This window comes from Chelonia mydas, chromosome 3 (assembly GCF_015237465.2).
Source record: "Chelonia mydas isolate rCheMyd1 chromosome 3, rCheMyd1.pri.v2, whole genome shotgun sequence".
Taxonomy (NCBI): Eukaryota; Metazoa; Chordata; order Testudines; family Cheloniidae; genus Chelonia; species Chelonia mydas.
The window spans coordinates 154,174,398-154,189,785 of record NC_057851.1 but is presented as its reverse complement, the minus strand read 5'-3'; the positions used below and the strand labels follow the sequence as shown (position 1 = coordinate 154,189,785).

General features: G+C 43.4%; 1 protein-coding gene across 1 annotated transcript in view; it reads left to right on the top strand.

The window, feature by feature from the left end:
- The window catches only part of DNAH14 (dynein axonemal heavy chain 14), a 514,964-nt gene that overhangs the window by 45,352 nt on the left and 454,224 nt on the right, over positions 1-15,388 (top strand). Inside the window, exon 7 of the mRNA XM_043543588.1 lies at positions 11,605-11,769. Coding sequence (XP_043399523.1) covers positions 11,605-11,769 — 165 coding nt within the window. The remainder of the gene's footprint in view (positions 1-11,604; positions 11,770-15,388) is intronic.

Here is a 15,388-nt window from a genome sequence, read left to right as displayed (position 1 = left end):
ATGTCCCTACAAGAAGCATAATAATTTGATAAAAATGTAGTTCATTCAACTTGTATTTATGCTATATTTTCAAAACTACTAGATAGTAACAGTATTTAGAACTTTAAATAGCACCTTTTTTCTAACATTCACAAAGTGCTTCACAATATTAATTGATTAAACCTAACAGTGCTCCTATAAGGAAGGTATAGAATCATAGAAATGTAGGGCTGGAAGGGACCTCAAGGAGTCATCTAGCCCATTCTCCTGCACTGAAGCAGGAGCCAAGTATACCTAGACTATCCTGACAAGTTTCAGAGTAGCAGCCGTGTTAGTCTCGTATCCTTAAAAAGAAAAGGAGTACTTGTAGCACCTTAGTTAGTCTCTAAGGTGCCACAAGTATTCCTTTTCTTTTTATCCTGACAAGTGTTTGTCTAATCTGTTCTTAAAACCCACCAACAATGGGGATTCCGCAATCTTCCTTGATAACCTAATATTTAACATAAATCTGCCTTGCTGCAGATTAAGCTGATTACTTCTTGTCCTACCCTTGGTGGACTGGGGGAACAATTGTTTGCAGTGTTGTTGTAGTTGTGTTGCTCCCAGGATATGAGAGACACCAGGTGGATGAGGCAATTTCTTTGATTGGACCAACTTCTGTTGGTGGAAGGGACAAGCTTTTGAGTTTCAGTGAGCTCTTCTTCAGGTCTGGGGAAGGTAACTAGGGGCAGGTCTATACTTAAAACGCTGCATCGGTGCACCACTGTAGCACTTTAATGAAGACACTCTATGCTGAGGGAAGAGAGCTCTCTCGTTGGCATAGTTAATCCACCTCCCTGAGAGGCAGTAGCTATGTCTGCGGGAGAAGCTCTCTCCTGACACAGCACTGTCTATACAGTTAGGTCAGTATAACTACGTCGCTCAGAGGTGTAGATTTTTCATATATAGCGAGATAGGTCTGTGGTGTAGACCAGACCTAGAATGTCCAACCTGAGTACAAGGTGGGATAGATTGTTAAGCATACGGGCTTCACAAACGTTCTGGGAGACACTTAAAATGAAGTGGGCAGTTAATATCTCTGCATTCTGAAGGCAAAGCAGAATAGTAGGCAGCATAGTGTATTACAGATTGTTGTAATGAGCCATAAACTAGTATCTCTAAGGGCTTGTCTTCATGTAATGCTTTAGTGAAGACATGTCTACACCGTTGGGAGAGCCTCTCCCTTCCCCATAGTTAATCTCCACCCCCACCCCGAGAGACAATAGGTATGTCGACGGGAGAAGTTCTCCCATCCACATAGTGTTGTCTACACAGGGGTTAGGTTGGTATAATTACGGCACACGGTGTGGATTTTTCACACCCCTGAGTGAAGTAGTTCTACTGATATAGGTCTGTAGTGTAGACTTGTCCTTAGTCTGTAGTTTTTTTTAGTGTCTAGCAGAGTTATGAATTTTAGTTCCTGGGCTCATCTTTTGAAGGTGTTGTGCAGGTTTCCTTTGAGGACGAGGACTGAGAGGTCAGATAGGGAGTGATCATTCTGTGAAAAGTGTTTGCCCATGTGTAATAGGGTGCATTTTGTCTTATCATTTTTCTGAGAGTGTTCATTTGAGATAGTGCTTGTCTGGTTTCACTGACATAGTAGTTGGGGCATTTGATGCACTGGATGAGGTACACTCCATGTTGAGATAGGTATGTGTAGGACCCATGGATTTTTGAAGTGTGTGTTGTATGAGGGATTGTGGCATTCTATGCCTGAAAGCAGCACTGTGGAATTCTCATATTCACCACTGTTGTAAAATAATACGTTTTGTACAAAGTATGCCTTATGAGGTATCACTGTAAAAGTCTTGATCTATTGAACATTAATATCCTGTGCTACTATTGTATGGGCAGTTATGAAATTTTGCTGTGTGTGTTACTGAAATATGTAAAGTTGGAAACACTCACAACAAACCTTTCAGGTACAACAGTGGAGAAGCCAGACAGCGTTGATGGACCGTTATAGGAAATCTACACTACCAAGGACTATTACAGGATCTGTGATACTATACAATGAAGACTTCTCAGAGGGAACAATGGGCACTGCTTGACTCCTATCAAAGGATCTTTGCAGCAAGTTGGAAGAAACTTTAAAAGATGGGAAGTGACATCATCAAATTGCCTCTCTCCCTCCACAACTCAACACCTGGAAACCTGTCTGGAGAACAAAGACTGAACTGCAGAGGTGGTCCCTGGCTGAAAAGAGGAAGCCCAGCTTGTGTATGAAGGAACTTTGCCATCAGGGTGAGACACTGCTTGATTCAAATCCTATCTAGTTTACAGAACACAGATTGTGATTTTACTTTTATTTCTGGGATCCTGATCTGGGGGAATTGGCTGGAGCTTCTATTGTTAGTTCACGAGTGGCTAGGAGAAGCATTCCTGTAACTCAGCTGGGTGTGTCCCTGTCTGTGCATAGCTGTGTAGGTGCAGTACCTGGAATGGATTGTTTGTCACAGCATCATAGTGTGAGAGGGGGCCAAGACAGGTATGCCGGGGGCTCAGTGGTACCCTGGTTCCAGGTTGCACCCCAGGGAACCGGTCACAGGGATATTGATAGTCATAGCTGTGGAGATAAGTCTGCAGGTTTTGCATCTGTTGTTCTGGCAGGGTCTGGTGCCACTTTGAGTTGGTGTATCCTGATCTATGGGGAGCTTGCTTCTGATGATGAGCTTGGTGAGGTTTGGGGAGCAAGGCGGTTCAGGAAAGAATAGTTTTAGAGCATAGTTTCCATCAAGTATGGGTTGTAATTGTTTGATACCCTGTATGGGTTCCAGTGTTTGGTGACAACCAGAGGTATGTGATAAACAGCAGTAGATATCTATAGCCAGGCACTCAGATACCACAAAATGTTTCTCGAGAAGATATTCCAGGATACACACCTTAACACATTTAAAACTGCCTTCGCAAAACAAGGGACACTCACACAGAGAAGGTGATTTTTGTGTCGTGGAACTGGCTATCCAGATATCCCAAGAGAACCTGCTTCAATACAGGGGTTGCAGGAAACCCACTAACCACACAACAGATTAATGTTGGGAATAGGGTTTGATTGCAGGTCTCCTGTGTCCTTAACCCCATATTCCAGCCATAAGACTCTTCACTCATTAAGGAAGAGAATTTTAACCATGAACACAATCAGCAAATGGGAGTTTTGGACGGGAGTTTGGACTGAGGGAATGTGAGAGGCTTTCCTCTTTCCAGATTCAGCATTATGTGTGATAACAAGACGCAAAGATATACCAGTGGTGTGACTTGACTTGCCACTGTTCTTTCTAGCCTGAAGGCAGAAGAGATTCACATGCATAGGTGCGAGTTGGGTGGCTTTGTGTCAGGACAAAGATTCCTGTATTGGAAGGGCAGGTTGAGGACACTGCTGAGAGTCAGAGAAGCGAGGAGTTCCTAAACATCCAGGTTTGGGAAACACTGGTGACCCAGCCACCCCAGGTTCAAGGAAGAATGGAGCTGGCCACCAAAGAATTGGAGAAACAGGAATTCAGGGAGGAGATCTGGTGTCTCATTACTATAAGAGGTTAAGTGGTCACAGCAGCATTCTACATGACTGGACACAGACGAGGATGGACAGGCTGTGGCCACCATAGAAAAGACATTTGAGAAGAATTCCATATAGCTGGAAGCTTCCAATAGATACCAAGTTCTCAGCATGAAAACTATGGAGGATACCAAGATCTCAAGGTCCAGCAGGTCCCACACCTGTAGTTGGCACTGTGACCCAACCTGTAAGAAAAATCAAGCTTACCTACAAAACTGTTCTCCTAGAGTCCAAGGAAGAAAGACAATCCTTGCTGGAGATTCATAACCTCAGAAAAATCAGAAGAACACAATGCCATGGAGAGGCAGAAAACAGGTTCAGTATGCTGCCTTTCCGAAGCCAAGACTCAAGATATTACTCTAAGACTGAATATTATTTCTGAAGTCAAGAAGCAAGGATCCTTGGTATTGGTTCATCTTGACACTAATGACTCTGCATTGAGGTATATCTTGCAGATAGTAGATAACTTCAGGGAATTCAGAAACATGTTGAAGAATAAGAATGTCTAAGTGACCTTTTCTGAGTTCCTTCCTGTCCCATGAGCAAAGGCAGACAGGAGGCAGAAGATTCTGAAAGTGAATCACTGTCTAGATAAGTGATGTAGGGAGTAAGATTTTGATTTTGTGGAGTATTGGTTCACCTTCTAAGAGGAGAGGGGTCTGTATAGTTTGGATGGAAGGGGAACCAATCTCCTTGGGGACAGGCTGGCTAGAATAGTCAGGAGGGGTCTAAACTAATAGCAAAAGGGGAAGGTAAAAAGAGGGAAGATATGAGCATTCGGCACAAAATAGAGAGGTTGAGAACAAAATTACTCAAGGAATCAAAAGACATGGAGAGGAAATGGTTTAATTGCCCATACACCAACGCTAACAGCTTGGGAAACAAGCGAGGAATTGGAATTGTTCATTTATGTGCACAAATTAGATCTAGTTGGTATTACTGAGACCTAGTGGAATGATTGCCATGATTTAGAATGTTCAAATCAATTGCTACAACTATTTAAGAAGGCTTGTATGGACAAAAGGGAAGGGGGAGTGACACTGTGAAAAATGAAATTACCTATTTCTTACTCATGATAACTCAGAAGAAAATCTGAATGGTTGTTGATCAATATCCTAACAGATAACCAGTATTCCATACTGTGATTTATCTGCTATACCACCAAATCACATATCGAACAGGCCTGATTGACTCCTTATGCACTGATCTACAATGTGTAGGGGGGAAAAAGCTACTTGATCATTGTGGACTTCAATTTCAGTGACATACGCTGGAAGTCTCATAATGCCTATACTAAAACATCCTTAGAATTTCTTCATATTCTAGATGATGATTTCCTAACACAGAAAGTGTTGCAGCCAACCTGGGGGAATTCTATATTAGACATGGCTTTAAGAGATAAAGAGGAACTCATCACAGAAATAAAAATTAATGATAGCTTAAGTATAAGTGATCATGACTTGATCACATTTATACTGTGCAAACAGAATAAAGTCCAGACGAGTAATATAGATACTAGGTGACTTAGCACGACATTTGGTTGACGATATTTGGTCATTCGCATTGACTGTCTACCTCCTGATTAAAAGAGAAAACAAAATAAGCCTAATTTTTCAGGGCCAGCATGCTAGGCAGATCAGACCTGGGGTAAAGATCTGCCAGTCGAATGTTGAAGGCCTCTCATGGTCCAAGTGTGACTACCTGGAGAAAAGGTGAATATGACCAACATTGATGTCCTTGCCCTCCAGGAGACCCATCTCGCAAATGAAGAAAAACTGTGTTTCTACAAAATCAAGTGGCTGTAAACTCATACTGAGCAATTACCACTCAAAAATATGAGTTGTTAATTTACAAAACGCAGGATATCAACAAATATGCGGCCAACCTCCTACAGCTCACAAAGAAACAACTACAATTTCTTTGAGCATCGGCAAGCTCACTGTCATTATCATATGTAAACCAGCTGGTGTACCATGGCCTCAACCAGCTCTGCTGAATGTACAGGACCCTGCTATATTTGTGAGTGACTTTAATAGTCACCGCACACAATGGGGCTTATGTAGCAAACTACATGCAGGCGAAGAAACTAACATACTGGTTTCAGAAAAAGATATGCTCCTCCTTTTTTATGCGAAACAGCACATCACTTTCCACTGGGCAAGATGGGGCAGATGATACTGCCCTGCCATAATGTTCATTTCTAAAGAGGATCAAGACACTCTAGTACTCAAATCGTGGCTTGTCCTCGTTGGCTTCACAAGTTGCCATCGCAGGTAAGTACTGACCCATAGTGGCATTCAAATCCCAGTTCTCTACTCAAAACTGGCACTGTGCTGAAACTTCAAAAAAGCAGACTGGACCACTTTCACTATGACTTTGGAGAATACAGTTTCCTGCATTCCCCCAGTGCTGAAGACTTTTGTTGATTATTTTACTGCTCTCATAACTGCTGCCACAAAGAACAACATCCCTTGGGGACACAAGTCATTGTATACTCCTTTCTGGACTGCAGAGAGCTAAGAGCTCCCCCCTAAATATGATGAATGTAGAGACCCAGAAACTGGAATATCCCTCTTGGCATCATGCAGCAAGACAGAAATGGTGGCCTGGATGCATAGAAGGTCTAAACTTTGCACACTGAGCAGATGCACCTGGAACCTGCTAAGACACCCAGACATCACACCTGGGGGATGCAGATCCTACACATACCACTAGGCTGCAGGTGAACACCATCACTGCTAATATTTTGTGGACATCAAAACAGCCAGTGGACAAACAGTATGGCAGACAAGTCCAGCATCAGCTCCAGCAGGTGAAGTCCACATGTGGTCCACCATCCCAATGGTCTGGACTGTTCACAAGTAAAGAGATTGATGCATTGAAATTTATTAGTCCTGCAGCCCAAGCCAGAGTCAGATGACCTGGACCAGTCATGGCCATGGTGCAAGTTGCAGTGTAGACATACCACAAGACTTATTGAAAATCAACATGAATGGTCCAACCAGCTCTGTTTTTTCCCCAAACAGAAATATTATTCAACACTTCTGCCTTTTCTGCATTATTATTGATAATTCTATCCTTTCCATGTAGAAATAGATCTATAACATTATTAGGATTCATTTTTTTCCTAATATATTTTAAAAACACCTTCTTATTGTCCTTAGCTAACTATAGATTTCTCCTTGTATCCCTCCCCTTATCAGTTTTCTACAAAATCTAACTTCTGATTTATATCATTACTGTCAACTTCCCCTTTCTTACATTTGTAATATTTTTTATTTATTTTACACTTTTCCTCTAAACCAGGTCGGTTTTTAACCAATACAGCTTTCTTCCTTGATTGTGGTTTATGGGACATCTTGTAAGGTGTTCTTAAATGATTCTCACTGTAAGCAGGATCTGAATGATCTCTCCCCTGACATTTGGTGATGAACTGAGGGAAAAGACTCCAGGAACCGACTTTGTTTGCATAGACACTGCTACTCTGCATAGGCATGCGTGATTGAGCTGTTTTGCCTAAATGATCAATTTTGGCTGGTGTTGGATTGCAAGTCGCTTTGCTGTTGGGTGCAGGGATGAAAAAAGGTTGTTGTCCTTGTGTGAGTGGGAGCAACAGAACTGTGCTTGGCATGCCCCAGTTGAGAGCAATCACAATCAACTGAACTGCAGTCACTAAGCAGGGGGCAAGGGTGCCAAAGCCCAGTGGAGGGGAGAGTTGGTGGCGACAGGTACTTGTACCAGATGGTGTGGTATTTGTCTAAAGAATCCTGGACACCATTTTACCCTTCCTGTCTCCATTGTTTAATGACAGAGCTGGTTAGACTCAATTGGGAGTCTTTTGTTTTGATATGGATCACTAAAGCTGAAATCAGTGATAACCAAGTCTAAGTGTTAAGCCTTAGAATTTTCCATCTGGCAGGTTATGGACAACATACCGCAGCAACACCTGAAATCGCAAAAATCACCATGGACCACACGTTATCTCCTCCTGTCTCTGGATCTGGTCAAGGAATGGCAGAGAATCTGGATCTCATCTACCATAGGCGCCGATTCCATGGGTGCTCTGAAGCTGGAGCACCCATGGAAAAAAATTAGTGGGTGCTCTGCACCCACTGGCATCCAAGCTCCCTGCCCCCCCCCCTCGCCTCACCTCACCTCCCCTGTGCGTGCCGCGTTTCCACTCCTCCCTCCCTCTCAGGGCTTGCTGCCGCCAAACAGCTGTAGCAAGCTCTGGGAGAAGGGGATAGGAGCGGGAATGTGATCCGCTCAGGGGAGGAGGCGGGACCAGGCCGGGGATTGGGGGAGGAGGCGGGGTTGGGGCAGGAACTTTGGAGGAGGGAGTTTGAATGGGGGCGGGAGGGGGCAGGGCAGGGGTCGAACACCCACTGGCACCAGAAGAAGTCGGTGCCTATGTCATCTACCATTCTAAACAAGCACAACATTATAGACCCAACAAGCCACTTTCCTGGTTTCAACCTATCATGCAAATTTTGAATGCCACTGAATCACACCTGAACAAACCATGGAAGATGTGTCCACTGATGCACAAATGGAAAATCAGACTCCCCTTTGTTCGACTGTGGTGAGACCATCGAACACATCATAACTCGGTGCCCCAAATATAGGTTCAGAGGTGAAATGGATGATATCCACAGTGTTACAGAGGAGGCCTTGAAATGGCTTATGGACCTACAACTGAATTTATAGAATGTTGCTCTGCAGATGCCGTGTGTGTTGTGAGAGAGAGAGCGGTGACTTATAAAAGACTCAAAGTTGAAAACAATTGAGCCAAATCAGCTGGGAGGAAGAATTGAATGTGAGTGATTATTGGTATAACCATTCTGCCAGATGGTGTCAGCAGTGACAAGGGCTGGGTTCAATATCTGGGGGTTCCTTTTAACAATAAAACACAGATTCGGCTTGAGTCCTCACCCCAGCAATGTGGGAAAATTACACACCAACCTTGGATGCCTCTAAGAGGCAATACTTCCCCTCTCACAAGCACAGAGTCTGAATACAGAAAAGAAAACTTAATAAAAAGGGGAAAAGAACCCAGCATTAATTGGGGAAATGCACAAGCATGATTTGCAAGCATATGACCAAACACCCACCCCAGAGTATGTTGGGCAGTGTCCTTTGCCTCACTTTGTGATGCAAAAGTCCAGCAAACACATGTTCCCTTAACGTGCCACGCCCCTCTCCCTCCACTGCACCCCACTCACAGTTGTTGTCCTTGGTCAGCAAAGACCCAGAGTTCAAAAGTGCGTTTGTGTGAGTTCACGTCCCACACCGATGCTGATGGTTGGGAAAGAGGCATCAAGCAGTGCCTCAGCTCACTCTGCATTGCTGCCTGCTGCTGCCATTTCTTTGTCATTCACTCTGCTGCTGGCTGCTGTGTCGTCTGTCACTCTGCTGCTGCGCTGTTGGCCACTGCCTGCATCACTGTTGGCTGCACCTCTGGCTGTTGCATCATCAGTCACTCCCCAGCTTTGCTGCTGGCTGCTGCATCATCATTCACTCCACCTGTACATCACTCTACTGCAACCTCTACTATGTCTTGAGGTCCCACCACCTAACACACCTCTCAGTGATTTCAGCAGTTAGTAGGGGAGCCTCACTAATTGGGCAGTGTCATGGGGTCTACTAAGCGCACGTGGCGTCTTCCTCCTGGCCATCCTGGGATTAGCTCTGCCAGGTGCTGTGCCCTCCTCAGTAGTCTCTCTATCCATCTTCTCTCGGTCTGCAGCTTCTCTCACTCTCTGGTCAAGTCACTAATTTCCTCCCATTCTGGGGAAATTGCAGTCCTTCCAGACCAGCTGTCCGGCTGACTTCTCGAACGCCCTGTGCTACTACTCAGTGACTGGTAGGGGAGCCCAGGACTTCCCTTCCTTCTACACTGGGTTCCAGCCCAGGGACGCTATAATGTGAGGCGAAGGTCTCTGTTGTCCTAGCCTTTCCTGCTGTTTCCCTGGGCTCCTTCCTACATCACTGGTTCCCCTCTCTCTTTGGGTTTGCCAGCCCACTTTGACTCCTCTAAGGGAGTGACTGCGGACTCCTTCCCTGCAGCCCCCATTTGCTACTTGCAGCTTGTGGGCTTTATACAGGCCCCGCCTGTCCTTGCCCAGTTGAGCCTGCTACTAATTAGTGGCCTGCTTATAGCTTACATTTCTCCCCTGCTTGCTGCTTTATTGGTTTATTAGGCCTGCCTGGCCTAATATATCCTATCAGGGCCCGTGTGGGGAATAAACCCCATCACAGGCAGACTGGTCAGACTCTTTCATTGGAGACCCTGCCTCTGGGTGGTCTTTGATGAATTTAAGTTCTTGTGCTGTGGCTATATCTTGATGGATAGCTGGAGGTTTGGTGTTTGCTAATACAGAAAGCCATGGTAGCCGTATTGATTTTAAAAGTTCCCATGAGGATTCACATAGTTTGATTTAGCTGCCTATCCACAGGTTGGGTTATGGCAAGCTTCTCGTTCACACAAGTGCACCGTACTCTGCAACAAGTATGCCAGGGTCAAGGCAAATGTTCGTAGCCCTGGGGCAGTTGATCCCTAGCTTGTTCCTACTATGTTTTGAATAATGTTGGTGCAAGTCTTCACTTTTAGAAGCTACTTTCTTGAGGTGGGCATGGAAGGTCAGTGTGTGGTCAAGAGTGAGACTTGGCTTTGGGTCATAATGCACAGTTTCACCACAAAACTGACAGTGTTTTGTGCAATTCTTTTGTCAAGGTGGAAAGTAGGACTACTGATTAGCTTGGATTTTGTCTCATCTGCCACTTTTGGAAGTAGTCTGCCATGATCTTAATTTCAGATACAAGCGTCACTTCAGTTCTTTAGTTATGAAGCACAAGTTGTGAGTGCCAGATCATCAGCAGTACACAATCATTTCAGGCATAGGCACTATATCTATACATTGAAGATGGTTGCAGTGAGTACAGAGCTTTGTGGTAGCCCATTATTCAAGTGTGTAGCTTTCTGGTTTTGACCTCTGAGGTACGGAGTAGGTGCAAAGCAAACAATATGCCTTTTACATTTAGCTATATTAAATGTAAACATCTAGGTACAAACAGCGTAGGCCATATTTACAGTAGAGGAGACTATCCTGGGAAGCAGTGACTCTGAAAAAGATTTGGGGGTCATGGTGGATAATCTTCTGAACATGAGCTACCATCCTATGATGGTGTGACCAAAAGAGCTAATACAAACCTGGGATACATAAACAGAGGAATCTCAAGTATGAGTAGAGAGGTTATTTTATCTTAGCACTGGTGTGACCACTACTAAAATACTGTGCCCAGTTATGGTTTCCACTATTCAAGAAGGATGTTATTAAATTGGAGAGCGTTCAGAGAAGAGAAACCAAAATGATTAAAGGATTAGAAAACATGTCTTATAGTGATAGACTCACGGAGCTCAATCTGTTTAACTTAACAAAGTAAGAGGTGACTTGAGTACAATCTATAAGTATCTACATGGGGAACAAATATTTGAAAATGGGCTGTTCGATATAGCAGAGAAAGAGCTAACATGATCCAATGGCTGGAAGTTGAAGCTAGACAAATGCAGCCAGGAAATAAGATGTACATTTTTAACAGTGTGAGTAATTACCTATTGGTACAATTTACCAAGAGTTGTGGTGGATTCTTCATCACTGACCATTTTAAAATCAAGATTGGATGTTTTTCTGAAAGGTGTGCTCTAAGGATCATTTTGAGGAAGTTCTGTGGCTTGTGTTATAAAGAAGGTTAGGCTAGATGATCACAGTGGTCACTTCTGGCCTTGGAATCTGTGAACGTTTAAAAACTCTCCTGTCATGGAACAGAAGAATAATTGGATTGATGTTACTTGAAGAGCTGTATGATGTAATAATAGGTAATTTCCCAGCTAATTCTGATGACATTATTCACCATTCTGTTTTTAGTCAGTCTGTTTTAATTTATAATCCACTTATGGTAAAGTACATAATCAGTTTGTAATTATGAAAAATAAGTTGTGCAGTAACTTAATGTATTTATTCTTTTACCAACAGAGACCTTTATTACTGAAAGATAGTGGAGAATATGTATATTGTCTCAGAAGAAGCAGGAACAACCCTAAGGCTCCCTATAATCCATATGATCTTCAAGTTGTCTCTGCAAATACAGCTAGACATAATAAAGAATATTGGACTGTTACCGCTTCGTTTGTGTCCAAGGTATCTATATAATAATTTCAGAATTTATATTCACAGTAGTAATTGTAACTCTGGAGTTATGAAACTTTTTTGTAGAATGTATATACCCCGCCTCCGATTTATGATCTTACAGCATCCCAGTGGAAATTACAGTACTTGCATATTTAAATCATACATTATGACACTTGAACTCCTCTAATACCTGGGCCACACATACAGATTGATGAGTTTGCTACTGGCTATAACTTAACAGAGCTGGGTCATTTTTCTCAGGCAAAAGAGGCTTCTGCTTTTAGACCCAGAGTTCTGGGTTTGATACCTGCTGTCAACAAGCCATTGAGAGGCATCGCATTACACTTATATGAAAAAGTAGTATTGGGAAAGTATTTAGGGTGGATTTTTCAAAATTGATCAGCATTGGCCAACATTTGCTCCCTTGAAGTCCATGGTAAAACTCCCATTGATTTCAGTGGAAGCAGAATTGAGCCAACAGTGAGCATTTTTGAAAATATCACTCAATGTATTTTTATCTGCCTTTTAGTGATTTACAACTGGAAATAAAGAGGGAGAGCCATTGCCGTATGCCTAGTCACCTGTCCACGGACCACAATTTGGATAAGGCTGTCATAAATATAAAGGGAAGAGTAAACCCCTTTAAAATCCCTCCTGGCCAGAGGAAAAATCCTCTCACCTGTAAAGGGTTAAGAAGCTAAAGGTAACCTCGCTGGCACCTGACCAAAATGACCAATGAGGAGACAAGATACTTTCAAAAGCTGGGAGGAGGGAGAAAAACAAAGGGTCTGTGTCTGTCTGTGTGATGCTTTTGCCGAGAACAGAACAGGAATGAAGTCTTAGAACTTAGTAAGTAATCTAGCTAGGTATGTGTTAGATTAGGATTTGTTTAAATGGCTGAGAAAATAGCTGTGCTGAATAGAATGACTATTCCTGTCTGTGTGTCTTTTTTGTAACTTAAAGTTTTGCCTAGAGGGATTCTCTATGTTTTGAATCTAATTACCCTGTAAGGTATTTACCATCCTGATTTTACAGAGATGATTCTTTTTTACTTCTATTAAAAGTCTTCTTGTAAGAAAACTGAATGCTTTTTCATTGTTCTAAGATCCAAGGGTTTGGGTCTGTGGTCACCTATGCAAATTGGTGAGGATTTTTACCAAACCTTCCCCAGGAAGTGGGGTGCAAGGTTTGGGAGGATTTTGGGGGGAAAGACGTGTCCAAACTATGTTTTCTCAGGAACCCAGATAAAGTTTGGTGGTGGCAGTGGAAGTCCAAGGGTAAAATAGTTTGTACCTTGGGGAAGTTTTAAGCTAAGTTGGTAAAAGTAAGCTTAGGAGGTTTTCATGCAGGTCCCCACATCTGTACCCTAGAGTTCAGAGTGGGGAAGGAACCTTGACAAAGGTCTGTTAATAATGCCTTTGCAATAATGCAATAATCTGTACAGTCTATTTCTGTGGTACTGAACTTGATGGGAAACCTAAGTTATTTTCCAGTAGCTTGAAAGGTCTCCTTTAGCACAAATACTAGAAACTTGTAGTTTGGAAAGATAGACTGAATGACCTAATAGGTTATGAGTCACTGTCCCTATGGGTGCTCCACTTCAGATGTGCGCATGTCCATGCGCTTTCAATCAGAGATTCTTGTCAGCAATGCCTGTTGGTCTGTGCCTGTGCCCTACACATTCTCATACTCTGGTACAAGAATATACAGGGAGGGAAGGATCTGCCACCGCCTCCCTCCTGCCTCCACCCCTGGTACTGACACCTATAGCTCCTCTACTGGAGATAGGAGATGATATTGCCTCAGACATTTCCATCGAGGTTTCCACCACTTTCCCATTCAACCTTCCTCCTTTGAAGTATATCCCAAGGACGAGACCACAAAAACCAGTCGATGACTGACTTGTCAACCTTAGCAAGAACATTTTTGGGGACCCACTCCTTTTCCTTATGCCCCCACAGCATTTTTCTTTTTGGACCCCTTGTGCTCCTTATGGTGGCCAAATCTATAAGGTGCCCTCATGCAAGAGGACCTACCAAGATCAACAGCCACTGGCACCTCAGGATTCTCTTCCCAGGAAGAGACACCTTCATCTAACAAATCCCCTTCCTCACCAGATGACACGGTTATGCCCCCACCCTCATTCTCCATGGGTGACTTCAAGGCCTTACAAAAGTTTAGGAAAAGAATCATAGAGGCCTTGTGGATCTGCTTGGAGAAAATAAAAGTACAGTGCTCCCTGGTGGATATTTTGCATATCTCCTCTCAAGAGCAAGATTGCCTTGCCTGTCAGTGATGCTTTACTTACTATCACGAGCCTGTATGATTTGGGAGAAACAGGCAACCATTCGCCCATATGCTGACAAAAAGTATTATGTATTGGCCATGGATTCAGAGTATTTTTCTCCCATTCCACCCCTAACTCTTTGGTAGTTGATGCTGTTAATGAAAGGAATAGGTGGTATTGGTCCAGATCAGCCCCCTCCAACAAAGAACTTAAGTGCCTGGACCGTCTCAGTTGCAAAAGCTATTCTTCAACTGCTCTATGATTTGCCTCAAGACCAAAAGGAATAGTTTCAAACTCTCATTACTGAAGGCCAGATGATTGCCAGATGTTCCTTGTAAACTTTTCTTGATGTGGCAGATGTAGCCTTGTGTTTTATGGGAACTCTGTGGCAGCTCTCCGATCTCTTGTCTCATACACTCCTACAACAAAGAGAAAATATGGAAAGCAGTAGACAGCATAATGGTCTTACCCAGTCTAGTGTCAAACCTCCCGAAGACCAGTGGAAATATCTAGAAAGAGGTCCAGACTCCACAAAAAGGGGCTGTCATTTTAGTGAGATCTCAGACACTATTTTGATTTGTTGGTTGAGGGTCATGAATCACCCCTTATACTGGATCTTGCGCTGCATGCACCAAACCACCCTCCATCCACCCTATGGAGTCTTCCTCTCCCATTTCCTACCTTCCTGAGAGCTAATCACTTCCAAGATCCATCAGTCTGAAGTGATTTCAGTGGGCTATTCATCTAATTCAGTCTTATCCCCCATCTCCCTCCCTCCCCCCCACTTTCCCTATTCAGGGATCTTTCTCACAAGGGTCTCTTGTGACCCAGTCTCTCTAAGGCTGGAGATATAATTTCTCCAATTTTGGGAGTGATTGAACCTGTTCCCCCTACTTCATTGGGAAAGTGTTTTACGCCAGATATTTCTGATCCCTAAGAAAAAAGGGGATGAAGACCAATCCTGGATCTCAGGACTCTGAACATTATCTGTGATTTATCTGTGATTCAGGATGGTAATCCTAGTAGTGATGATTCATCTGTAGAACCAGGGGACCAGTTCATCACCCTTGACCTCCAGGATGCATATTTTCATATAGCTATGCACCAGTCTCACAGGTGCTTCCTATGGTTCATTGTTGGCAAGGACCATTACCAATACTGTGTTTTCCCCTTTGGTTGTTTGACTGCCCTGAGAGTCTTCACAAATATCTTCTGTGTCATCATGGCCCATCTTCGTCAGATGGGAATAATTGCTTTTCCTGTGTGGACAACTGGCTCTTCAGGTGTCATTATTTCCTCCAGGTATCATCAGCAACCAACAGGACCCTAATCCTCTTAGGT